This window comes from Pseudochaenichthys georgianus, chromosome 9, assembly GCF_902827115.2.
Source record: "Pseudochaenichthys georgianus chromosome 9, fPseGeo1.2, whole genome shotgun sequence".
Classification (NCBI taxonomy): domain Eukaryota; kingdom Metazoa; phylum Chordata; class Actinopteri; order Perciformes; family Channichthyidae; genus Pseudochaenichthys; species Pseudochaenichthys georgianus.
Genome location: NC_047511.1, coordinates 495,583 through 522,521, shown reverse-complemented (window position 1 = coordinate 522,521; position 26,939 = coordinate 495,583). Strand labels below are relative to the sequence as shown.

The following is a 26,939-nucleotide window of genomic DNA, read 5'->3' as shown; positions in this document are numbered from 1 at the left end:
ATATACTATCATGTTTAATCGGGTTTTATGCCGTTTGCCAAGACTTGATAAGTTGCTCATGAAACACAGGAGGTATGGAAGCTAAGAAAACCAGATGTGGTCAATTGTACAGCTGATATAACACAACACATTAGTTGTATTTCCTTTAACTGGTGGATATAGAGTTGCTGCAGTGGAGACGCTGCGCACAGCTGATCGACAGCTGGGACACAAACCAATAGAAAACATAATTCAGATCCAGTCGTCATGACTCCACACCGGGGGGATTCCCCGTTCACTTCTTACAGTTTCTCATCAAGGGGGGTCTCCTGTCCCCGGTACAAACACACCGCCTGAGGAAGGCTATGTGTATTTGTTTTTGTCATGAACCTTTTTCGGACCACTTATTTATTTCTTTTGGTGACGATCCGACCTCCATGCTGCTACTCTGTTCAAACGGAATCCACCAAACAATATGATTTATCTCGACCTCCCCAAAATAACCAAAATCTGACACGGTGTGAGATGTCTTTTTTAGCTGTTCTGTCGTTGTAGTATATAGTGCCGCGCACATATACCATCAGGACGTTAGTGATGGGGTGCGGCGGCGGAGTGATAGGAGTGTATGCAAGCCCGCATCTAGGGGTGATCGATGTGTGTCACGGCTGTAGACCTGTCAAGCAATAAAGATGCATCATACAAAGGGCTACGGATACCTCATTATTCTCCATGACCTGCGGTCAACTATATAGCCTAAAGGACTATTACATGGTGTCAGAAGTCGGTCCAGTTCGTCACTTTGCCGGATCTAAACAGATGAAAGTTGTTAGCCTAAAGCTAACAGGTGCGGTCCCCAGAGAGCGGGAGTCTCCACTGGTACTCAGTGGCAACTTGGGAGAAAACTGGCGACGATGGGAACAACGCTTCCAAATCTACATGACCGCGAGTGGTGCAGACGGTAAGGACAGGAAGATTAAAGTGGCCATACTGCTGCATGCACTAGGAGAGGAGGCTCTTGAAGTTTACAACACGCTAGACATCGCACATGGTGAAGATGAAGGTGAAGAAGAAGATGAACAGACTGTTAAGGATATTCTAGCAGCATTCAGAGCCTATTGTCTGCCTAAGAAGAACACAGTGTTTGAGAGACATCAGTTTTGGGCACATCCTATGTCAGGTAACACCACGATTGAGAAATATGTGACAGAGCTCAAGCAAAAGAGCAAGGATTGTGAATTTCATACCACAGAAAATGACATGATCAGAGACAAGATTGTGTTTAGTATGAATGACCAGAGACTGAAAGAGAGACTTTTAAGAGAACCTAATCTCACATTAGAAAGGGCCATAGACACCTGCAGAGCTGCTGAGACGGCCAAAGTTCAAATGCTAGCTATGAATGCAGCAGCCCAGGAGATGTCTGTACTTGCAGTGCACAAGAACAGTCGACAAAGGCATGAAACATGCACACAATGTGGTAAATCACACCAGCCAAGACAGTGTCCAGCATACGGAGTATCCTGCCGTAATTGTGGAAAACAGAATCACTATGCAACAATGTGTAGGTCAGCTAAAGCCCAACATCACAAGACAGTACATGATGTTTCTCCGGAAATAGACACCCTATATGTTGGGACAGTGAACATCGATCAGCTAAAGTCTAAAGCTGACAAGTCGTGGCATTCTAATGTAAATGTTGACTGCATGTGTGTGAAGTTTAAAGTTGGACACAGGAGCAGAGGCCAACGTCCTGCCACTGAAAGTATTCACAGCGATGACCCGAAAAGCCAGACGTGAAAGAAGAACACACCTCAAACTGCAGCCTACAAAGACAGTGCTGGTGGTGTATGGAGGGAGGAGATTGAACCCGGAAGGGGTGGTAACACTCAAATGCTCCACTCCCAAAACACAGGCAAGTCTGACATTTTATGTTTCCAGGCACTCATCAATTCCCATATTAGGAAACGAGGCATGTGAAGAACTGCGCCTGGTGAAAAGAGTGGACATTGACTCGATATAAGTGAAACATCCCACAACAAAAGAGGAGCTCATAGCTCAGCACCCAACTGTCTTTCAGGGTTTAGGTGAGTTTGCTGGAGAATATCACATCCACACTGACCCCAAGGCCACGCCTGTCATACATGGCTGTAGGAAAATACCACTGGCAGTAATGGACAGACTGAGAGACACTCTCGATGACTTGTTACAAGCTGATGTTATTGTACAGGTAACTGAGCCCACACCATGGGTTAATAGCCCATATCACATATTCTGTGATCACCAGATCACAGAAAAGAAAGACAGAAAAAAGTTACAGGTTTGCTTGGATCCCAGTGACTTAAACAAAGCTATTCTCAGGCAGCACTACTCCATTCCAACGACCGATGAAGTTCTGTGCAAACTAGCTGGTAAGAAACTTTTCACAGTGCTGGATGAAAAAGATGGATATTGGCAAATAAAGCTAGATAAAGAGTCCTCCCTACTGTGCACATTGAACACACCATGGGGGAGATACCGCTTTAAACGTCTTCCATTTGGGATCAAGTCAGCAAGTGAGGTTTTCCAGCAACGCAACTGTGAGACATTTGGAGATATCCAAGGGATCCACATCATTGCAGATGACATGATAATTGCTGCATCGTCAGAGAAAAGAACTATGCTCAAATAGAAAAGGAACTGTTAGCAATTGTCTTCTCTGTTAAGAGGTTCCATCAGTACGTGTATGGATTGAAAGTGGATGTGCAGTCAGACCACAAACCTCTGGAAAGCATTCTGGTCTTCTCTGCAGCCGAATACTGCGCCCCAGTCTGGAGCAGAAGCCCTCATGCGAAAAAGGTCGACGTGGCTATCAATACCTCCCTTCGAATAATAACTGGATGCTTAAAGCCTACCCCTGTGTCCCTCTTGCCAGTCCTTGCGGGAATAGCACCGGCCGGCCTCCGACGGGAGGCTGCCACCCTCGCCCTGGCCAGGAAGGCACAAAAGTATGACTGGCACATCCTGCACCACACCACAATAACTCCAGCACCTCCAAACAGACTCAAGTCCCGCCACCCCTACAACATAGCAGCTCAAGAGATGCTCAACTCCACCTCTGAGGACATCTCCAGAGATGCATGGTTGGCAGCAGCTTGGAAGAAGGAGTGGGTGTCAGCCGGGCCCTCCCGAATCCACCGTTACATCTGGGACCCAGGAGATGGCACCATTGGAGGAGACGACCTACCGCGCCGGCAGTGGACCACTCTAAACCGTCTACGAACTGGGGTCGGTCGCTTTAAAACCACGATGAAGACGTGGGGCTTGGCGGACAGTGCGGCATGCGAGTGCGGTGACCCTGAGCAGACCGCTGTCCATATAATCACCATCTGCCCCTTATATAGACCACCCTCGGAAGCCAGCCTCTTCGACCTAGGACCAGAGATGCGGGCATGGCTACACGACACCGAGTTGGACATATAACGTTATACGAAAGAAGAAGAAGCATTCTGAGAAAGCCGCTTGGAGCAGCTCCTTCCAGACTCCAACGGATGCTCCTCCAGCTGCAGCGATATGACTTGAATGTCATCTACACACCAGGTAAAGACCTACTGATTGCAGACACACTCTCACGCGCTGTCACACATGATGAACACTCAACAGTTGATGACATCACAGATGAGAAAGTTGTCTATGCTCTGGAGCCAACAGACGCTTTGAGCACTGAGATGCTGCAAAAGCTCAAAAGTGGAACAGCTAATGATGAAATACTACAGCAGGAAACACACAGACAGGCTGGCCACGACACAGAAAACAAGTACACACTAAACTGGTTCAATACTGGCCTATCAGACATACTCTGTCAGTAATAGATGAGATCATGTTTGCAGGTGACACGATAATCCTCCCGAGCTCGATGAGAAGTGACATGCTGCAAACATTACATGTGGCTCATCAAGGAATGCAGCGGACAAAAGCACTTGCCAGAAGGCACTGGTACTGGCCAGGTATGTCAAGAGAGATAGAACAAATGGTGGAGAATTGTGGGACATGTCAGCAGTTCCAGCCCAGAAACCAGAGGGAGCCTCTGATCTCACACGACATTCCTGAGCTTCCTTGGCTCAAAATAGGGGCTGACATCTTTGAAATAAAAGGACAATCATTCCTATTGATGGTCGACTACCTGTCGAAATATCCTGAGGTGCTTAACATTAATGACAAGACATCACATACTGTCATTAAGAAAATGAAATCAGTCTTCTCCAGGATAGGAATACCAAAAGAGATGGTGTGTGACCATGTCCCATTCGCGAGTCAAGAAATGAGGAACTTTGCAGAATCATGGGGCATAAAACTCACTCATTCCAGCCCAGGCTATGCACAGTCCAATGGTCTGGCTGAAAGGACCGTACAAACTGTTAAACATGTTCTTAAAAAAGCACAACTAACGAACACAGACCCTCATCTTGCCCTGCTCATCCTGAGAAACACACCTGTAACAGGCATGCAATACTCACCCGCACACATGCTCATGGGGAGAGTGCTAAGGAGCACCTTACCGAGCTCCACCGTGGTGCTTCAGCCTGCTGTGCCTAAGGATGTTCACTCGACTCTCGAGAATCTACAGAGGAGGCGGCAGCAGTATTATGACAGAGGAACGAGGCCGCTTCCTGAGCTGCAACCAGGAAGTACTGTTCACATGGAGACTGAACAGGGTTGGCGTCCAGCTTTGGTTACTGCACAGAGAGGTGAGCCACGTTCCTATGATGTTGTCACATCTTCAGCAGTGTGCGAAAAAGTACACGTCCCACCGTCCGGGACGTGTTATTTACAATATCGGACAAGTAGATCTTTCAATTGACTTGTCCGGCGGACAAGTGACGTTTTTCGGCCTGATTTATTGACAAATTATTGATACATTCAGTTTACAAAAGGCAGAACTCATTCGCAAATGGTCCGTGTCCGCCATTGTTCGTTTAGAAGTGTTAGTTTCGGTTCTGCTTGTAGATTCCTAAGGAAATGCATCTCGCCGTTTTCTGTACAGTTAGACGGGGGTGGGGCGGGGCGGGGTGGGAAGTGTAGCACAGTGGCCGGGTTCAAACTAGGTTCCGAGTAGGAACAAATAACAATTGTCCGGTACCGGGATTAATAAGAGTTGTGAGGACAGGAGGCGAGGCCGAGCCCCGCGGACTGCAGCTCTCTCATATGCTCCGTATCAGCTGATCGCTGCACGGTGCAGCTCAGCGTCTCTCTCTCTTTCTACACACAGCGCATCCGCTGCCTGTTTGACAGCCTCATCTTTGTCAAATTTTCTTATGTTCTTTCTCTAACACGTAATGAAGGTTATTAAGCGTTTTAGCTCCTATGTTGTTAATATTGACCGCCATTTCCTTTATGAAGTGAAGCAGCCTCCCTGTCTGTGTCCTCGCGCTGTCCTCACATCCCCGGACCCCCAGACTCGGAGGAGCACAGGGATGTCAGTATTGTTTATGAAGCAGGGTGTAGAAAGTACATTATTGAAATGGAAATTCTATTTATTTACTTTTACAAACAGTGAGCAGCTGGGCAGCTGCAGCATGTGTATTGCAGGACATGTGTAAGCGTGCAAGCGTCTTTGAGTTGTAGAAAAGCGCTAGGCCTATACTGTAGGCTATACATATAATGTATTATTATTATTAGGTTATGTCCTATGTGTTGGACATGTGTGGTTGGACTCTGTCTCACAGGCAGGTTGCAGTGTAACATCAGAGGAGACTGGGCCAATTGTACATTCTCAAACTGCACCACTTGGAACTAACTAAACAATGCAGTGATTATTTTTATAGAATTGTATTCAATAACCGTAAGAAATTCAACAGTATGAAGTGATTTGTAAATCGGAATACAGATTTGACTTAATGTTTTCATAAATATATTTTTCTCCCAGTTTGACTTATTTTTACCCTCTCAAAGAACCGGAATCGAGAACCGAAAATAACCGGAATCGAAAAGCAGAACCGGAATCGTTAAAATCCAAACGATACCCAACCCTATGTGTAATGCAGTAAAATCTTACCGCTTACTTACGTTGAGCGGTGTCGTAAAAACCGTGGGAAAATGTAAAATACGATGACGAAGAAGAAGATTCCAGTGGCCCCAATTTTTGTCCATTCTGGACAAGTGAAAAATGTATTCGGACAAGTAAATTGCCAAACTCACTTGTCCATGGACAAGTACTCTCTAAAAACTTTTTCTCACACTGCTTCAGGTCAGCACTACAGGCGCAACAGGAGACATCTGAGGAAAACACCACACGACGCCCAAATGGACCCAGAACCTAACTCCCAAATGGACCCAGAACCTAACTTACCTGAAGACAATCAACTATGCATGCCAGATGCAGACACGTCAGAGACTGTTGAATGTGAAATGTCATCACCGCATAGCACAAGAAGAACCAGATGTGGCCGACTTATTCGACCACCTGAGAGATACAAAGATTTCCTAATTAGCTCAGGCTAAAGGTTGTGCTAAGACAGAGTTTATATGTTAAAATCCTTACTCTATTTGCTAAAAAAAAAAAAAGAGAAAAGTAAGGTGTGTTGTTTATATGAGGATGTTGGAGTGATATACACTGATTCTAAGTTGACATGTTAATGTTCATACAAAATATAATTTCATATATATTCGCATGTTAACAAGTGAACAATGTTAATATTGAGACCGTTATAGAATGTTTACTACAGCAAATGTTATATGCAACTTTCATTGTAAGAAAGGAGGATGTAGTATATAGTGCCGCGCACATATACCATCAGGACGTTAGTGATGGGGTGCGGCGGCGGAGTGATAGGAGTGTATGCAAGCCCGCATCTAGGGGTGATCGATGTGTGTCACGGCTGTAGACCTGTCAAGCAATAAAGATGCATCATACAAAGGGCTACGGATACCTCATTATTCTCCATGACCTGCGGTCAACTATATAGCCTAAAGGACTATTACAGTCGTCATTTCCTGCGATCTCCTTCATAAAGTCAGTCAACATGAATGAATGGGCGTTTCTCTGACTATTTATAGGCAAATATGGGCGTTACGTGAAGCCCGCAAAAGCTGCGCCGCATTTCGAGTCGATTGTGATTTATAAAGGGAAACCCAGCGTAGGAAGTGCTGTACGCAATGTCTGGTGAATCGGAAAATGTCGGAACATTTCTGTACCTATTTTTTGGATTTCTACTACGTAAGCAACCTTCCCACGTGAATCCTACGCACGGCGTTATAAATGAGGCCCCTGGTGTTTCCAGAAATTAGACGAAGGCCACTTTCGAGGGTCGTTTTTCCATACATCTGCAGGCAGTCTGTAAGGGCAATCCGACAACCCACACAGCTCTAGTTTACGCTGGTAACGACCTAGAGCACACCCCTCAAGTCCAGAGATGTAATCCGAAGACATGCAGCGATTTATTCGGTCGTTAATTCAGAAAAAAAAACTAGTGCGCTCTGCCTGGCTACGTTAGCTAGCTGTTTATATTTGCACCTCCAGGAAAATGGCATATTTATATATATATATGGCGCGCGTTGCATTGTGGGTAGCTCGTGACGTCACTGTGTGTGAAAGAATATAGACACTATTTTACACTCGATGTCTCCAAGACCTACCGAAGGTTAACATCAATTATGTACATCGGCTGGTACAAGCGACAGGCTCAGCCCAGAGAAGCAAAAGAGAAAAGGGGTTCAAGATGTAGCTACATATCCAGCTACGTCGACAATTATGAAGGTAAGTGACAAACAAAGCTGTAGTTACTGGCTAACTTTGACAACTTGACAGTCTTGATACAGTGTAAAGCGTTTTAATGATGTACTATTACGTTTTTTTGGATAACATGAATGATATCCAATTCCCCACAGTTTCAAACAAAGATCTACCTTCAGGGAGAGTGAGCATCAGGACTAGCTGTTACAGGTCCACGAGAAAGCATGAACAGCCTCACGATCTCAGAGTAGGGAGGAAACTAAAAAGTGTTCATCGGTTCAAAGCCTCAGTCAGGTTCATGTTCTGGGGTTTTGATGTGGCAAGAGTAGGTAACCTGTGATTTAGGATTCAAATCAGCCCAGCTACCTGACGTGTTGCAACAGATTACATAGTGACAATACATTTGCTCACATCAACTGGTAGCTAGCTGTGTGTGTGTGTGTGTGTGTGTGTGTGTGTGTGTGTGTGTGTGTGTGTGTGTGTGTGTGTGTGTGTGTGTGTGTGTGTGTGTGTGTGTGTGTGTGTGTGTGTGTGTGTGTGTGTGTGTGTGTGTGTGTGTGGCATCATCATGAAGGGGCTACAGATTCTCGTGCAAAATGATAAATACATTAGCTAAATCCAAACTTAGCTTTCATCAAAGATTCTTTATGAGGTTGAAAACCGTCTCTGCTTTCATGGAAACCCCAGAAACTGGTTGTGACGGCTGCTGTTCTTTACTGAATGGTTAGTATAATCCAGTGGTTCTCAAACTTTTTCTGTCAGGCCCCCCCTTTGGAGAAAAAAAAAAGTCAGGCCCCCCCAAACACAAATAGTCAGGCTCAGTGGTGGCACCAGAGATTTATTTTGGGGGTGCTGTGGGGTAGCTTGACGTTTCATAGAGGGTGCTCAAACATTTAGGGTTTCACATTAATGTACTGGTCGCTACAGTGTAATTTTCTACTGCAACAATCCCCATGCAAATACAGTGTTCCCGCAACTGTTACAATGAAGGCTCGATATCAGCTCACGGCATATAGGTGTAAGCAGGGGTCAAGTGCTATTTTTATAGGTGGTGTGTGGACCTCACATAGGGGGGTCCGGGGGCAAGCTCGTCCGGGAAGATTTATTTTTAAATATTGAAGTTAAAAGCATCAATCTGGTGCACTTTGAGAGCAACATGAAGAGATCTATGGATACATCTCAACACCCAGATGAAACAGAACTGTAAACAGATTTACTTTTTCTTTAGGATATTTTACAAATCACCCTTTTAAACTTTATTCTTGTTTTACTGTCATATACTATTTCATACCTGTTTTTCATTTATTCTCTTGTTTTTTTATAACTATAATGATCATAAACGTGTGCCTCGGAAATAATTGTTTACATTAATGGTGACCAAAACGTTTGAGACCCACTGAGATAACACAGAGAGTCCTTTAGCTCACTGAGTCTCTCAGTCTGACAGGAGAGGACTCTCCTCCACTTTGTTGTTGAAAAAACTCCTTATATCCGTTAGCGTAGCTCGCTAGCACCAGAAGCTAACAACAACGATCTCCGGTACCGGTGCGCTCTCTCTCGCGCACACAAAATGGCTCGTTCCACACACACGGAGCCGAGCTTTAATGATACACAGAGACCCAGACGTAATAGTACTGTACTGCACTGAAACAGAGCAGCGATGGCACAGGCCAAGAACCATGGTAAGTACAGTATGTGTTCACAACCAATCCACGGTTTAATGAGTATTTCCTTTGTGCCAAAAGCTGATCTCGTATGTTGCATCAACAACCTTTTCAATTCATTTGACAATTCTTTTATGTAATGAATAGGGTGTGGAACCAGGCAGAGTGAGTGACATGGTGTTCACTTCCACTAAGCCAAAGCAGTCTACAGTTGCTGACGGTGTAATGTCATATCTATTGTCCTAATTGTATGTAGCCTGCTCCAACCTTGTGATTGTTGTCTGAGTGTAACATTGTTCTTAAAGTCCTAATTATCATATAAACATGTTCAAAGGAGTACACGTTACAAGGCCGTGCGGGGGGGGGGGGGCTGCCACACCCAGATGTCCTCAAAGTCAGCGAGGCATACAAGGACTTCTCAGCAGACATCGCACCACGGAAAAAGAACGAATGGCTCACTCCTCAATGACTAACACTCTTTCAGAGGAAATGTTGGAAACACATTATATATATTTTTTGCATCTACTTTCTGGATATTGTATCTGTTACATAAACTAGCATTACTTAAATATGCAGAGACTAATTGAAATGTTTAAATATGCATTTCCCCCCCGATATAACATCAACCTATGTTTTGTAAAAGTTTATTAAATTAATCTGTAAAATGTTATCATATTGTGGATTTATTAAATTATGTATTTTCCTTTGTTATTTGTGTGTGCGTTTGTTTTGAGGATATAATTCATTAGTACCTAAACATAGTATGGTATAACTGCTTTTTGTAATGAAATACACAATTGGTTTGGGAGCAAGAAATCTTTTAATCGTTGTTTCCCAGGCTTGCCCAAATGAATGGAAACTTATCTCCCGATTATAACATTGTGTAACTTGCTGCTGTTAAACTATGTGCATATGTCATCTTTAATAACTAATATATATACCGGGCTGCTAAATCCTAAGAACTGCTACAGGATTTGATTTGTAGATTTGATTTGTTTTTTATCTGTATTTTGGAAAATTATGTAACTTTATCTTTTTTTTTAGCATATTGTTTATTATATTATAACTTAGTACTTTTTTAGCATATTGTTTATTATATTATAACTTAGTACTTTTTAACGCATGTCAGATATTCAACACTAAGCTGTCTGTGGCTCTTTCCTGCTGTAACGCTGCAAATGTCCCCTCTGTGGGACTAAAGGTATTCTGATTCTCATAACGGGACTAATTTGTCCGAAGGGGCACACCGCAATGTCGTGCCGACTTTCTTACCGCTGGAAGGCCAATTGTTTTCTGTACCCCGAAATCCGCTCATTCTTGCTCTCGGTGTGACATAAACTGTCAAAACTCTGTACTCAAACCGGAAGTACTCAGCCGCCGGAAGTTGATAGGTGCCATCTTGTGCACAGGGGACAGAAACAAACTGCATTGTGGGTAATTCACCCACAGAATGACTGTATTTTACTCGCCCTGTGTTACCTGAGACCTGGGTCGTACTGCACACGGTTAGCGAGATATCTCTAAACTGAAGTTTTGTTAAAGCTTTGCCGTTATCAGCAGCTTCAATGAATTTGGACTTTTATCTGTTTTTGTAATTATTGCTTTGAGAAGGCATGAGTTCGATGAACATGGGAATACTTCCTTTAAGTTCAGTCCGACCCACCACCCGAAATGTTCCCACACAGCTGATTTAAAAGAAGCAGGTGGTTCTTCTATCTCCTGTGTGTTTTTTCTTCTTCTTGTATTTTGTTCGGTTTGTAATTATTGCTTTGAGAAGGCATGAGTTCAATGGACATGGGGATACTTCCTTTAAGTTCAGGAACTAGAACCTTAACGTAGGTAATGTAACAAGGGGTGCACATCACTGGTTTTGCCCTGGTTCTCAAAGGACCACCTGGAGATGTTGTGCGCATCCTTAAAATGAAACGGACCTTTTGAGGGGTACTTGACTTTATGAAAGGGGGGGGGGGGGGGGGGGGGGGGGGGGGGGGGGGGGGGGGGAGAGGTGCGCTAGTGAGCATGCTCATGAACTGTGCGCCGGAGCCTCGCAGCAGGGTTACTGTGCGGAGCGCATAACGCAGACCCTTCACGCGATAGCGAGGGGTAGAGCGAGGGTGTTTTTTTCCTTTTGTCTCTCTCTCCTAATGTATGAAACACAGGAGCGCAAAACAACTTTGATCACCCTATTTATTTTTGCCACTTGGTTTCCTTGAAGAGCACAACATTTTTAAACGCCTTGAAGAAATACACATGGCTGCTTCCCTACACTGTCAACATCTAAAGAAACTCCACAGAACAAACCAAAACGTCTCGTCCAGTCTTTTGAATAATTGTGAGCCAACTGGTGGCTGTAGTTCCAGTCCGTGACTCTGCGGGGGCTCAGAGCGGCGTGGTGGGGGTGGGGGCTGTGATGGGGACCGTCACCGGGTGGAGTCCCAGGTCCAGGGACGGAGCTTCATCTGCAGGCGGGGGGCTCTTCTTCTGGGCGTCCAGCTTTTCCGTCAGCTGGGTGTAGAGCTCCTTCACTGGCTCGCTGCACTGTGGTCAACAAGGCAGGGCCACACACACACACACACACACACACACACACACACACACACACACACACACACACACACACACACACACACACACACACACACACACACACACACACACACACACACACACACACACACACACACACACACACACACACACACACACACACACACACACACACACACACACACACACACACACACACACACACACACACACACACACACACACACACACACACACACACACACACACACACACACACACACACACACACACACACACACACACACACACAAATAACTAAGGTGTATCAGATAAGCACAATGCTTCTTCTAATTGACCTCAGCCACATTGTACTCACAGCTGATAAAATTCTGTATGAGGAAATACAGCTTTCTGTATAAACACTCAGGTGCACCCGTTTGACTGCAAGGTGAACAACTGCGAGCTAAAGTGGCCCCTACACTGATGCATAGTTGGGTCAGGGGCTTAGGACTTTGGTGGATCTACCCATCAGTATAACTCCAGTCCATGTCAAAGCACCTGTTTTGGAGGTTCGAGGGTTTTCATCAAGGTCTCCACGTGTGATGGCAGCACTTTGTGGTGAAGATGCAGCAACATCCGGAGGGTGTGTCTGTGCACGTTCTCTTTACTGAAAAACATCCAGACAAAACAACGATCGTTCAGGAACATGGCGGAGAAACTGAACAATGGTTAGTTGAAGGGTCTGCATCAGGCAGTCATATTAGAGGCTATGCTAGAATCCGCCCACCTGGAGAAAGAAGTAAGAAGGAAGCCGTCGTAAACAACGGAGCAAAAGTCTTCCGATCCAAACTCATCGGAGAGCAGGGTGAGGTGTCCCGTCAGCAGGTGGAGGAAGATGTCTCCAAAGGCCATGTCATTGTACGTCTCCACTGTGGGAAGATCCAGCTTTTATTAAGTCATGTGGTTCCTGCTGTCCATCCTTTGTACTACTGAACCTACGGAGTAGTTACTGCCTGCTCAAAGATTCATACCGACTCCCCATGCAGTGGCAGTGCCTCTATGATATTGTAGGACATCTCAGATGTTTTACTGGACAGAGGGACAGACGGAGGGACAGAGAGGCAAATGAGGGACAGACAGAGGGACAGAGAGGCAGACTGAGGGACAGACTGAGGGACAGATGGACAGAGAGGCAGACTGAGGGACAGACAGAGGGACAGAGAGGCAGACTGAGGGACAGACAGAGGGACAGAGAGGCAGACTGAGGGACAGAGAGGCAGACAGAGGGACAGAGAGGCAGACTGAGGGACAGACGGAGGGACAGAGAGGCAGACTGAGGGACAGACGGAGGGACAGAGAAGCAGACTGAGGGACAGACAGAAGGACAGAGAGGCAGACTGAGGGACAGACAGAGGGACAGACAGGCAGACTGAGGGACAGACAGAGGGACAGACAGAGGGACAGAGAGGCAGACTGAGGGACAGACAGAGGGACAGAGAGGCAGAGGGACAGAGAGGCAGACTGAGGGACAGACAGAGGGACAGATGGACAGAGAGGCAGACTGAGGGACAGACAGAGGGACAAAGAGGCAGAGGGACAGAGAGGCAGACTGAGGGACAGACAGAGGGACAGAGAGGCAGAGGGACAGAGAGGCAGACTGAGGGACAGACAGAGGGACAGACAGATGGACAGACGGACAGAGAGGCAGACAGAGGGGGGACAGATGGACAGACGGACTGAGGGACAGAGAGACAGACAGAGGGACAGACAGAGGGGGGACAGAGGGACAGACAGACAGACAGACAGACAGAGGGACAGACAGACAGACAGACGGACAGAGAGGCTCACCCAGGGCGGGCAGCAGCCTCTGCAGGGCATTCTTATTCCTCAGCTTGGCGATGTGGAGGACGTAGTACAGACCCATCTCACAGGCCACTCTGTTCTCCTGCAGGTACCTGAGGGCCACAAACACATCAGCACCACAGCACCTCTCACGAAGCCTTCAGGTACCTGAGGGCCACAAACACATCAGCATCACAGCACCTCTCACGAAGCCTTCAGGTACCTGAGGGCCACAAACACAACAGCACCACAGCACCTCTCACGAAGCCTTCAGGTACCTGAGGGCCACACACACATCAGCACCACAGCACCTCTCACGAAGCCTACCTGAGGGCCACACACACATCAGCACCACAGCACCTCTCACCGAAGCCTTCAGGTACCTGAGGGCCACAAACACACCACAGCACCTCTCACGAAGCCTTCAGGTACCTGAGGGCCACAAACACACCACAGCACCTCTCACGAAGCCTTCAGGTACCTGAGGGCCACAAACACACCACAGCACCTCTCACGAAGCCTTCAGGTACCTGAGGGCCACAAACACACCACAGCACCTCTCACGAAGCCTTCAGGTACCTGAGGGCCACAAACACACCACAGCACCTCTCACGAAGCCTTCAGGTACCTGAGGGCCACAAACACACCACAGCACCTCTCACGAAGCCTTCAGGTACCTGAGGGCCACAAACACACCACAGCACCTCTCACGAAGCCTTCAGGTACCTGAGGGCCACACACACACATCAGCACCACAGCACCTCTCACGAAGCCTACCTGAGGGCCACACACACATCAGCACCACAGCACCTCTCACCGAAGCCTTCAGGTACCTGAGGGCCACAAACACACCACAGCACCTCTCACGAAGCCTTCAGGTACCTGAGGGCCACAAACACACCACAGCACCTCTCACGAAGCCTTCAGGTACCTGAGGGCCACAAACACACCACAGCACCTCTCACGAAGCCTTCAGGTACCTGAGGGCCACAAACACACCACAGCACCTCTCACGAAGCCTTCAGGTACCTGAGGGCCACAAACACACCACAGCACCTCTCACGAAGCCTTCAGGTACCTGAGGGCCACAAACACACCACAGCACCTCTCACAAAGCCTTCAGGTACCTGAGGGCCACAAACACACCACAGCACCTCTCACGAAGCCTTCAGGTACCTGAGGGCCACAAACACACCACAGCACCCCTCACGAAGCCTTCAGGTACCTGAGGGCCACAAACACACCACAGCACCCCTCACGAAGCCTTCAGGTACCTGACGGCCACAAACACACCACAGCACCTCTCACGAAGCCTTCAGGTACTTGAGGGCCACAAACACACCACAGCACCTCTCACGAAGCCTTTAGGTACCTGAGGGCCACAAACACACCACAGCACCCCTCACGAAGCCTACAGGTACCTGAGGGCCACAAACACACCACAGCACCTCTCACGAAGCCTTCAGGTACCTGAGGGCCACAAACACACCACAGCACCCCTCACGAAGCCTTCAGGTACCTGAGGGCCACAAACACACCACATCACCTCTCACCAAGCCTTCAGGTACCTGAGAGCCACAAACACACCACAGCACCTCTCACGAAGCCTTCAGGTACCTGAGAGCCACAAACACACCACAGCACCTCTCACGAAGCCTTCAGCTACCCGAGGGCCACAAACACACCACAGCACCCCTCACGAAGCCTTCAGGTACCTGACGGCCACAAACACACCACAGCACCTCTCACGAAGCCTTCAGGTACTTGAGGGCCACAAACACACCACAGCACCTCTCACGAAGCCTTCAGGTACCTGAGGGCCACAAACACACCACAGCACCCCTCACGAAGCCTTCAGGTACCTGAGGGCCACAAACACACCACAGCACCTCTCACGAAGCCTTCAGGTACCTGAGGGCCACAAACACACCACAGCACCCCTCACGAAGCCTTCAGGTACCTGAGGGCCACAAACACACCACAGCACCTCTCACGAAGCCTTCAGGTACCTGAGGGCCACAAACACACCACAGCACCCCTCACGAAGCCTTCAGGTACCTGAGGGCCACAAACACACCACAGCACCTCTCACGAAGCCTTCAGGTACCTGAGGGCCACAAACACACCACAGCACCCCTCACGAAGCCTTCAGGTACCTGAGGGCCACAAACACACCACAGCACCCCTCACGAAGCCTTCAGGTACCTGAGGGCCACAAACACACCACAGCACCCCTCACGAAGCCTTCAGGTACCTGAGGGCCACAAACACACCACAGCACCCCTCACGAAGCCTTCAGGTACCTGAGGGCCACAAACACACCACAGCACCCCTCACGAAGCCTTCAGGTACCTGAGGGCCACAAACACACCACAGCACCCCTCACGAAGCCTTCAGGTACCTGAGGGCCACAAACACACCACAGCACCCCTCACGAAGCCTTCAGGTACCTGAGGGCCACAAACACACCACAGCACCCCTCACGAAGCCTTCAGGTACCTGAGGGCCACAAACACACCACAGCACCCCTCACGAAGCCTTCAGGTACCTGAGGGCCACAAACACACCACAGCACCCCTCACGAAGCCTTCAGGTACCTGAGGGCCACAAACACACCACAGCACCCCTCACGAAGCCTTCAGGTACCTGAGGGCCACAAACACACCACAGCACCCCTCACGAAGCCTTCTTCACAAGTCACCTTTTCTGAGAACAGACAGCAGCCCCATGTAACCAGGTGAAGCCCCTTGAGGCCAACAGATCTCTTTCTAAGGGTGACTGCAGGACAGACAACAGCCCTATTAAAGGAGCATCACAGAGCATGCCTTGGTTTGAGGTAGTTCTCATTACAGAGGGTTAGTCTCTGTGTCTCCAGAGGGTGGTCTCTGTGTCTCTAGAGGGTCTCTGTGTCTCTAGAGGGTGGGTCTCTGTGTCTCTAGAGGGTGGGTCTCTGTGTCCCCCAGAGGGTGGGTCTCTGTGTCTCTAGAGGGTGGGTCTCTGTGTCTCTAGAGGGTGGGTCTCTGTGTCCCCCAGAGGGTGGGTCTCTGTGTCCCCCAGAGGGTGGGTCTCTGTGTCTCTAGAGGGTGGTCTCTGTGTCTCCAGAGGGTGGGTCTCTGTGTCTCCAGAGGGTTAGTCTCTGTGTCTCCAGAGGGTCTCTGTGTCTCCAGAGGGTGGTCTCTGTGTCTCTAGAGGGAGGGTCTCTGTGTCTCTAGAGCAGTGGTTCCCAAACGGTGTGCCGCGGCACACTGGTGTGCCGTGAGGCAAGTCCGGGTGTGCCGCGGGATTTTGTGACAACCATACGTTATTATTGCAATATACAACTACATAAAAATAATTATTTTTTTATTTACTATATCAGTACTTTGTAGGTTTATATGTACGTAATCTGCGCGACTACATCTCCACCTGCAGTGCTGCATACACATGGCTGAGTCAGCGATAACTCTCGAGGGGTGGAGGTATGCCCATTATTTTGAGTTCGTCCGAAGAATAGACAGGAATGTGACGGTGAGGTGCAAACTGTGTCCAGGCCAGAAGCTGTTATCCACTGCTGTGACACCACGTTAAACCTCAACAAGCACCTGCAAAGAACACATGCTAAGGTGGAGCTACCGCACACGCTATGTGTTTGTTTATATCACTGTCTGTTCTTCTTCTCTGTCTTCCGGTTGTTGCCTGTTTTGAATGACGAATACACACTACCGCCGCCTGCTGGTAAGGAGAGTTATTGCCACTCACACATGCGCAGTTCGTACGTGCTCGGCTGAAGTCTTTGTGGTGTCTGGTTCCAGTGCAACACATGGCCAACACGCAGGAGAACACGCCGACGCAACAGAGTGAGCAGAGATAGACTGCGCAAAATATACAGATAGCAGGAGACAGAGGACAGCCACGGTCAGATAGGAAAACATTCAGGATGGAAACTGAACTAAAGAGAACATTTGAAACGTTAGCAGTCTGCGTGATCTGCCTGCAGGGAGGGGCGGGCCGGCCCTGCGAGTAAAGTAACGAGTTACTTTATGTAGAGAGTAACGAAGTAGTGTCATACTTAAGTAATATGTAATATGTAATATATTACTTTTTTTTAGTAACGACTCTGCTGAAATGTTACATTTATAATTTGTAGTTCAGGACCATGGACAATGCAGCAGCTTCCTTGCATTGACAGTTCTCTGTGCTGAATTTCCTTTGTCTCCTTTTTAATGTTGTGACCTGTCTGGTTTAAATGAGTGTGTTGCTGCTTTGATGAAGCCTAATTTGATAACGTTTCAAATTCATTTCTGAAATATTTCGTTACTAAATATTTCATGAGTAATATAGTTGTCTTTGTTACATTTTATTTGGCATTTGTAAATAATTATGCACATTTACAGATATTTTACATATGAGTGATAACACGTGTTATCAGGGCTATTTTGCACAATAGGTGTGCCTTGAGATTTTTACTTGTCCTTTGGTGCCTTGGGCACAACAAGTTTGGGAACCACTGCTCTAGAGGGTCTCTGTGTCTCTAGAGGGTGGGTCTCTGTGTCCCCCAGAGGGAGGGTCTCTGTGTCTCCAGAGGGGGGTCTCTGTGTCTCTAGAGGGTGGTCTCTGTGTCTCTAGAGGGTGGTCTCTGTGTCTCTAGAGGGTGGTCTCTGTGTCCCCCAGAGGGAGGGTCTCTGTGTCTCTAGAGGGTGGTCTCTGTGTCTCTAGAGGGTGGTCTCTGTGTCCCCCAGAGGGAGGGTCTCTGTGTCTCTAGAGGGTGGTCTCTGTGTCTCTAGAGGGTGGTCTCTGTGTCTCTAGAGGGTGGTCTCTGTGTCTCTAGAGGGGGGTCTCTGTGTCTCTAGAGGGGGGTCTCTGTGTCTCTAGAGGGTGGTCTCTGTGTCTCTAGAGGGTGGTCTCTGTGTCCCCCAGAGGGAGGTCTCTGTGTCTCTAGAGGGTGGTCTCTGTGTCTCTAGAGGGTGGTCTCTGTGTCCCCCAGAGGGAGGGTCTCTGTGTCTCTAGAGGGTGGTCTCTGTGTCTCTAGAGGGTGGTCTCTGTGTCTCTAGAGGGGGGTCTCTGTGTCTCTAGAGGGGGGTCTCTGTGTCTCTAGAGGGGGGTCTCTGTGTCTCTAGAGGGTGGTCTCTGTGTCTCTAGAGGGTGGTCTCTGTGTCCCCCAGAGGGAGGGTCTCTGTGTCTCTAGAGGGTGGTCTCTGTGTCTCCAGAGGGGGGTCTCTGTGTCTCTAGAGGGTGGTCTCTGTGTCCCCCAGAGGGAGGGTCTCTGTGTCTCCAGAGGGGGGTCTCTGTGTCTCTAGAGGGTGGTCTCTGTGTCTCTAGAGGGTGGTCTCTGTGTCTCTAGAGGGTGGTCTCTGTGTCTCCAGAGGGTGGTCTCTGTGTCCCCCAGATGGAGGGTCTCTGTGTCTCCAGAGGGGGGTCTCTGTGTCTCTAGAGGGTGGTCTCTGTGTCTCCAGAGGGGGGTCTCTGTGTCTCCAGAGGGTGGTCTCTGTGTCTCCAGAGGGTGCTGCTGATGCGTGTGTGTTGGTCACATTGCTCGGTGTATACACTAAAGATAATTCACAGTACAAATTCCCAGAGCTCAAGATCTCTGATTGACACAGATTGAAGAGGCAGCCAGCTCACAGCCAGTGACGAGCGTCTGTCCTCAATCAGTCACACATGTGAATGATATCAGACACAAGCCTCACTGTTTCTACTTCCAACTGCAGAGAGCAAAGGGAGAGAAGGGTCCCATCACGTGCATCAGGACACCGTCTCAGTGACGTTCCATCGTGTGGCCGTCTCCTCCTGCAGCGCCTCACCTGGTGAAGGCGTCCGGGAGGGTGGTGGGGTACGGTGGGGAGCTCTTCTCCTCACCGGGAAGCTTCTGATCCACGGTGAAGGTGTGATCGTCGACAACCACTGACATCATGGCAGGCAGGAAGCGGGTCACCACCTCCACGTCCTGAGAGCAGACGCACAGGAAGGCCATTCAGTCACAGATATACTACTGAGCAGAGCGGACTGCAGCGTGGCAGCAGCACAGCAAGGGTGTCCTGGACCACATAGAACAGTGATTATAGGAATCAGTAGTAGCTGAAGTAATTATGACACTACTTGCATATCATCAATTATATATATATATATATTTCCAATGACTTCTCCATTGTTTTTGGCCATCCTCCATGACCAACACATCACTGTTTCTCAGCGGTTCCACGGAAAACGGTTTATTTGATCATGGAACAGGAAAATAAGGTCTGCATATGAAACATGTTGTGCCGATCTAAAACAAATCCAATAGGCTTACGAGCTTCTTCACGCTGAAGCAACTCAAATCTCTCACCAGTAAAATACCTCCACAGCTAAATGCCATTTTACATTTCATTACTATACACTACAGTATTTATCATCATTATAGTATTACTATTTTGGCGATTACCTAAAATATAAATTATATTTGATGCAACTTTAGTTACATTTCCAGTCACCTAACAGATTAGATTATGAGAGCAAAAGCACAATTACCCAATATAAACAAATGACAAATTAGTAATTGTTCCATTACTAATTACAGTCTAGCTATTTCAACAGGTTTAAATGCAACCAACGACCTTCGGAACACAGTGAGAACAAACGAGCAATGTCTCTCAGCTCACTAGCTGAGAGTATGCCTGAGGTGTAAACTGTACGTACCAAACGAGGCTCTTTAAAGACCTGGCTGTCAATCATGTCCCAGGCGCCCTGGCCCAGGGACAGCATCCTCAGCAGCAGCATCAGGTCGGGACTGTCCTGCTCACAAACGCAGACGCAGCTTGATGACTACACTTTGGCTTTTTAAATTGATATTTACATAGGCGACAATATTGTAACTGTGTTGAGGCTAGATTGGTGGTCAAGGTCTTTTCATGCAGTTAACTGTTTGCCATTCAATTGTGAAAGCTGGCACGATATGTAATTATAAAGCCAACTACAAAACCTTGATGTAAAGGTCCCATGTCTTGGCCATTTCTACTGATCATAATTCCACTGTTGAGTCTACTAGAATAGATTTACATTGTTCAATGTTCCAAACTCACATTGGTTTCTCAAACGGCATCTCTGTATAGTCTGTGTATTCACTCTCTGTCCTACACGGCTTGTTGGAGCTCCTCCCCCCCCCTCCCTGTGAGCCCAGTGGCCGTCTGCGAGGCAGCGAAACCCAGCCCGAACACACACACCCGCAGCCTGGCTGGGAGTTTGTGTGTGTGCCCAGGCTGAGTTCCGCGGTGTCTCGCCGACCCCACACCAGTGAGCCAGCTCACAGTGTCCACTCCTCGCAGCAGCGAGCCTCGCAACGTCCCGCCGAGTGTGTGTGTGTGTGTGTGTGTGTGTGTGTGTGTGTGTGTGTGTGTGTGTGTGTGTGTGTGTGTGTGTGTGTGTGTGTGTGTGTGTGTGTGTGAGGAAGTCCACGGATTGGTCCAACGGCGCTGAGGACATTACTTTACTTCACTATACCCGTAATACGTCACTATACCAAGAAGTAAAACATAGAAAAAGAGGAATGTCCAAGGAGGCGTTCTGGGGCAGCAGACAGGTCTTCCCTGTGTCAGGGTGCACTTTGAGGCTTTGAGACTCTGCAGAGCGTTCACATGCAGAACAAGCTACTTAACACACAAGGGGGTGATAACCAGAAAGCAGGACATGGGACCTTTAAATCTGTGGCACAAACACGGTAGGCAGCTAATGTAGCCCCAACATAAATGATTTGCTCTACTTTTTGTGCGGCCACTCATCCAAAGCTAAACCTCAGTGCTGACGACAGTGCGTCCACCACATTGGTGTCCGTGGTTGGACTAGATTTACATTTCCTCATAAAAAGTCACTGTGTAAATAAAAACAAACATGTTGGTGCATTCCCTCCCTCATGAAACATTAATAAACCTGCAAAGATTAAAGCAGACTTCTTTTCTTGCTGCATCACCCCCCCAGCTGTCAGTCAGCAGAGTGCCCTCAACCCACTGGCATGCTGCACCCCCCCTGCTCACCCTGGGTAGAGAGTCCTGACTCAGCAGCTCCTGCAGGTTCCTCATGATGCTCAGCACCAGGGTGTTGCAGGCGAACGGGTCACACAGAATCATGGACAGGTCCCTGGGAAGCACACACACTCAGAAGATTAATCACCTGAGAGGAACAGCTCGGCTCCTAAACTTAAACCATCCTCCCGCCTTTTACCCGAGGACTTGCTCCTGTCCTTTCTTCACTCCGTCCAGGAAACCCTGCAGCTCCCTGGCTCTCTTCCCGTCCACAAACTTCTCCCGGATGCAGGCGTCTAAACACCAGGTGAACTGTGGCGGACCAGAACAGAGACACAGGTCACCCAGAGCTTCAGAGAGGATACAGGCTCTGGGGCTCGGTAGTGATACGATGGTGTCATGAAGGCTCTCGTACCTTGTGGCAGGGGTCCACAGAGCAGATCTCACTGATGTCCAGGTCATGAAGAGACATGAGCAGCTCTGCTCTCAGGGTGCAGTAGTGGACATTTCGTGTTCTCAGGAAGAGCGTCCGTAAAAACTGCAGCACCATGTCATACAGCTTCACGTTCTTCCCAATCATCTGTGTGAGCTTCAGCACCACCTACATCAACAGACGGCTCCATCATCTCACACACTTTGGTAAAGACTTTATCACGATATCTAATCTGACGAGCGGGACTCACCTCGCCTTGGCGCCGTGTCTTGGGAGACGGGCTGAAGAAGTTGTGCAGGATGGAGAGGTCGCTGCTGAACAGAGCGGCCTCCTTCTCCACGATGTACTGCTTCAGAAGGGGGGACACTTCGTCCCCAAACAGAGCCTGGTTGTCCTGCCAGATCTGCCTCTTCACCTCCACGGCACACACCTTGTACAGCTCCTTGTCAGCCATCACCATCTTCAGTTTCTTCTCTGGTACCTTCAAGGGAAGCAGATAATAAAATAGAAACGGTGTTCATCGTGCTGAGGCAATGTAAACATGTTGATCACAACTTCATCTGATATTTTCCTCGTGAAAGCTCGTCCTGGATTTATAATGTTGTCATATGGATCGTCGTATATGTTGTAATTTTACTCTGTCCATACAACCTCCATGGCATGTCTCTCTGTGACGGAGAAGTAGTATTGTCTCTGTTGCTTCTCCATCACACCAGTATTAACGGGGCAGTGTCGCAGCAAGCTAACATCAAGTACGAGTTATACTGACAGAAGAAATGTGAGGTGATGAACAAAAGACCAACTCCTTTCATCCGATCACTCACAATACTCAAATTAAGATTTTAATATCTTGATGGACATGATAACAGACGATTCAAAGCGTGACACACGGTCTGCTGATTCAATGTAAATAGTGCGTATACCTCCTTTAGTCTCCTGTTGTCTTCCTTTAACATTACAGCTTGTGATGATACTTGCCTTGGGAAGATGCTTCAGCACCTGCATGACCACCGGCTGAATGGATGGCATCTTGACGAGGGGAAAGCTCTTCTCGAGCAGCTCCTCAAGCTTCCCATATCTGGAAGAAGATTGGAACAGAGCACAATAGCAGCCAAGCCGGTTCCTTCAGAACTTTGTTTTGTAAAAAGCAACACCTTACCTGTCCTCCTCCTTGCCCTCTGCAATGGTGGCAACTCGCTCCATCAGCTTGTCTCGCAGCTCGTCAAACACAGACTGGTGGAACTCCAGCCGAGGAGTTCCATGGAGGTCGAGGAAGGGCAGAGCGGACTGCAGCGTTGGCAGCAGGATGCCATTCTCTATCTGCAGTCATGTGACACAGCAGACTCATCACTAGCTGGAGCTGGTGAACTCAGAGACAGCTGCTCGTTTGTAATGTCTGATAGCAGGTCAAACACAATACAAAACACGTGGCACGGCAAGGGTATCTTTGAGAAAGTCCTGGCACATTATGCACCACATATAACAGTGATGGTATGAATCTGTTCTAGCTGAAGAAATGATGATACATATATCATAAATTGTATTTCTTAATTTGACTGGTCAGGACATTATTTATAAGCTTTTGCTTGTAGCTTTTATACATTTCTTACAAGTCACCTAACAGATTAATATTGATAACAAAAGCACAATTACCCAATATAAACATATGGTAATAGATCTATTTCTAATTACACTTGAGAAATACTCACTTATTACACAATTAATATATACCAATGAGGAGTTGTGATGTATTCAGGCGCTATCGCGTGTTAGCATATTACTAATGACCAAATGGAGGCACAAATGATGACAGAAGGTAAAACCTACATGTGGGTAGCTGCTGTAAGAGAAGGTGATTATGATAACTACTATAATGAAACCGTTATATCAAAACCTCTAACCCTTGAACAATACTTCCAGCTGTGTGTGATTTGCATCTGTGTTCATGGTATTGTGTTGTTACTTTAGTCGAATGTTAGAGCAGGACCACTGTTGGTTTACTGACCGCGTCAAAAGTGACATTAAAGTGCGTCACAGTCCTCAGGGTCCCTGTGTGTGTTCCATGCTTTATCCGTCTCTTTCTAATACGTTCACATTATTGTTTGTCATACTTTCGTTGTTGTTGATTAAACATCTACTGCAGAGGAAACATTTAAGAGGTGCACTATTTCCTGTTTATGTCCAGCTGGTCGGGGTTTTGTATTTATAAGTTAATTTCTTAACAATAAAAAAACAAAGTTAAACACACACAGAATGGTTAAGAGAATAGATAACACTTTTTATAAGCAACTACCAGAGGTTGGAGAAGTGCTCAGATCTTGAGTAAAAGTAGAAGTACTCAGATCTTGTACTTGAGTAAAAGTAGAAGTACCAGAGTGTAGGAATACTCTGTTACAGTAAAAGTCCTGCATTCAAAATGTTACTCAAGTAAAAGTAGAAAAGTATTCTCATCAAAATATAGTGAAAGTAGCGACAGTAAAAGTAGTCGTTGTGCAGATTGGTCCATTTCAGAATAATATCTATGATATGTTTTATAATGATTGATCATGAAAGTGTTCTCAAAGCTGGTGAAGGTGCAGCTAGTTTGAAGTACTTTGTATACTGCAGGGTAGCTGGTGGATTTACTCCAGGTGGAACTCAAGTCTGATTTAAGAGTTCTTTGTATTTCAGTACACGATTATCCTCTGAACTGTAGTAGAAGTCATTGAAATACTCAAGTAAAGTACAAGTACCTCAAAGTTGTACTTCAGTACAGTACTTGAGTAGGTGTACTTAGTTACTTTACACCACTGGCAGCTACATTGTAGATCATTATTTGTCCCGCGGTTACCTGGAACTGGTCGATGGCTTTCAGAGGCTCCGTGCAGTTGGTGAGGGTCTCCTTCAGATCCTCCCCGTTAGAGATCCCGAGCTCCGGCAGCCCCGCGAACATGCTTTCGCTGTTTTATCATCAAAGTGAGGGATTCTACCATGTGAAACTGCAGCCACAAAATCAGCTGTCTTCACAACACAGCCTCACATTCATGCACACATTACGCTCTTCGCATTCAAAGCAAACTTCCTCTGTTGCAGCTTTGTAAACAGTCCGTCAGAAACACCGGCGAGCTGAGCGTTCCAGGCTTCTTCGTGTTCTGGCGGGTCGCGGGTGGCGGGTATTTCAACAGTGCTCTTTGTGCAGCCCATGATGCTGATGAAGATCGTATGGTCTGATTCTATTACACTGTTGAAAATTAAATAACCTTGTATTTTAATGTTTCAGATTGCAATGATTTTTAATAGCAATCATTGATGTAAGATTCAGAAAACTGTCTTGCCTGCCACATTTGAAGGGACACATCATCCGCCTATGTACACAAAAACAGATACAGGTCAAGCTGTTCACTTAACCATTTGTACCGGGCAGATATGTAACTGTGCTAAAGGACGACTATTACTACTTTAACACAGAATAACAGACAACAGGAGTCAAAGAATAGGCAAACATTTTTGCACTGTCATACACGGGAGCGTGCCTACAGTCAGCCTCCCTATGTTCCCTCAAAACTATCTTTACCCCTAGCCCCAAGCCTAACCCTAATTAACCCCATAAGGGACACTGAACTGTGTCTCTTGTTTTAACACATTGGAGGCCAGTCTAAGTGAGGGATTGTAATATGCGTGTATGTGTTTTAGTTCTGAAATCTTCCTTAAAACACTTCCTATTCAGAGCAAACTCTGGTCCTTCTGTATAACTGTATAGCCGATTCTAAAAACGCCTTCTAAATCCTACATAAGTGTTCAGAACAAGAGCAAGGAGACACTTGAATCCTACTACTGCTGAATCCCACATCAACTGCTTCATTTATAGCATCAATGAGTTCCTATAACAATACTTCTGGTGTTATAAGCTGATTATAATACATTATAAGTATGATGCATAGCCAGTATTACCGCTTCATTCATTATGCTCTAATTCTTCCTTTGTGTAGATGCAGCGGACAGACAGGTCTGTTGGTTTGGTGTCCTCTGCTTACTTTTAATACTTGTAAATACAACTTTTGGCCCGTAATTTATTTTCCTCATTGTAGCGACCAAAGGGGAGAGGGGGGGGGGATATATCCAATCTCTGATAGTGTTACGAGTTATGAGAGTGCTCTATTTGATTCTGAAATTGTATTTATTTATATAAATATATACACATATATATGTGTGTGTGCGTGTCCGCATCTGTAGCCTGTTATTGTCTCATTATACCGCACTGTGAATGAATCAAAGTAAATATATAAGTCATCATGAACACATCTGTCCATCAGACAGAGGGCTGTGTGCCTCCTGTCATCATTAATGGACGTCTCTTTAAAATGACCGCTCAGAGGAGAGGAGTTCTCATTTCTCTAACCGCCTGCTGCTTCCCCTCCTCTCCCCTCGGTTCCCCTCCTCGGCTCCTCCGCTCGCATCTCCTGTGGGCGGGACTAAGTATCGAGGATAGGAGTCGAGGAGGGGAGTGGAGGAGGGGAGTTCGAGAAATGAGAAAGGGCCTAGATGGCTCACACGCGCTGCTGGCCAATGGAGACCGACGTTGCCACTTGGCCGCCATCTCGCTACAGGCAGTGCTCTCATTCATAACATTATGGTTTACTATTTAAATAACCATAGCTTGCTCGATTTTCAAACGGTTTGGTTTTTTATAAACATCAAAGATGTAGTTATGATACTGCATACTTATAATCATGGACTTTCATATGAAAATAACATTAATCAGATAAAGCAATAGCTATACACACACACAAGGTATTTATATTAAATATTTGCCGGTGTATATATTTCCATTT

The 26,939-nt window shown here is 47.1% G+C and overlaps 1 protein-coding gene across 1 annotated transcript; it reads right to left on the bottom strand.

Moving 5' to 3' along the window:
- Positions 1–11,635: 11,635 nt before the first annotated feature.
- On the bottom strand, positions 11,636–25,233 carry nelfb (negative elongation factor complex member B). The gene is made up of 13 exons (XM_034091702.2): positions 24,959–25,233; positions 23,288–23,448; positions 23,107–23,206; positions 22,379–22,609; positions 22,111–22,296; positions 21,895–22,007; positions 21,708–21,810; positions 20,377–20,472; positions 19,503–19,645; positions 13,729–13,835; positions 12,668–12,809; positions 12,439–12,547; positions 11,636–11,889 (listed from the first exon to the last, which is right to left on the bottom strand). Exons 1-13 carry the CDS (start codon positions 25,058–25,060, stop codon positions 11,731–11,733), a joined length of 1,752 nt encoding a protein of 583 aa, XP_033947593.1. The 5' UTR covers positions 25,061–25,233; the 3' UTR covers positions 11,636–11,730.
- Between the last annotated feature and the right edge of the window lie 1,706 nt (positions 25,234–26,939).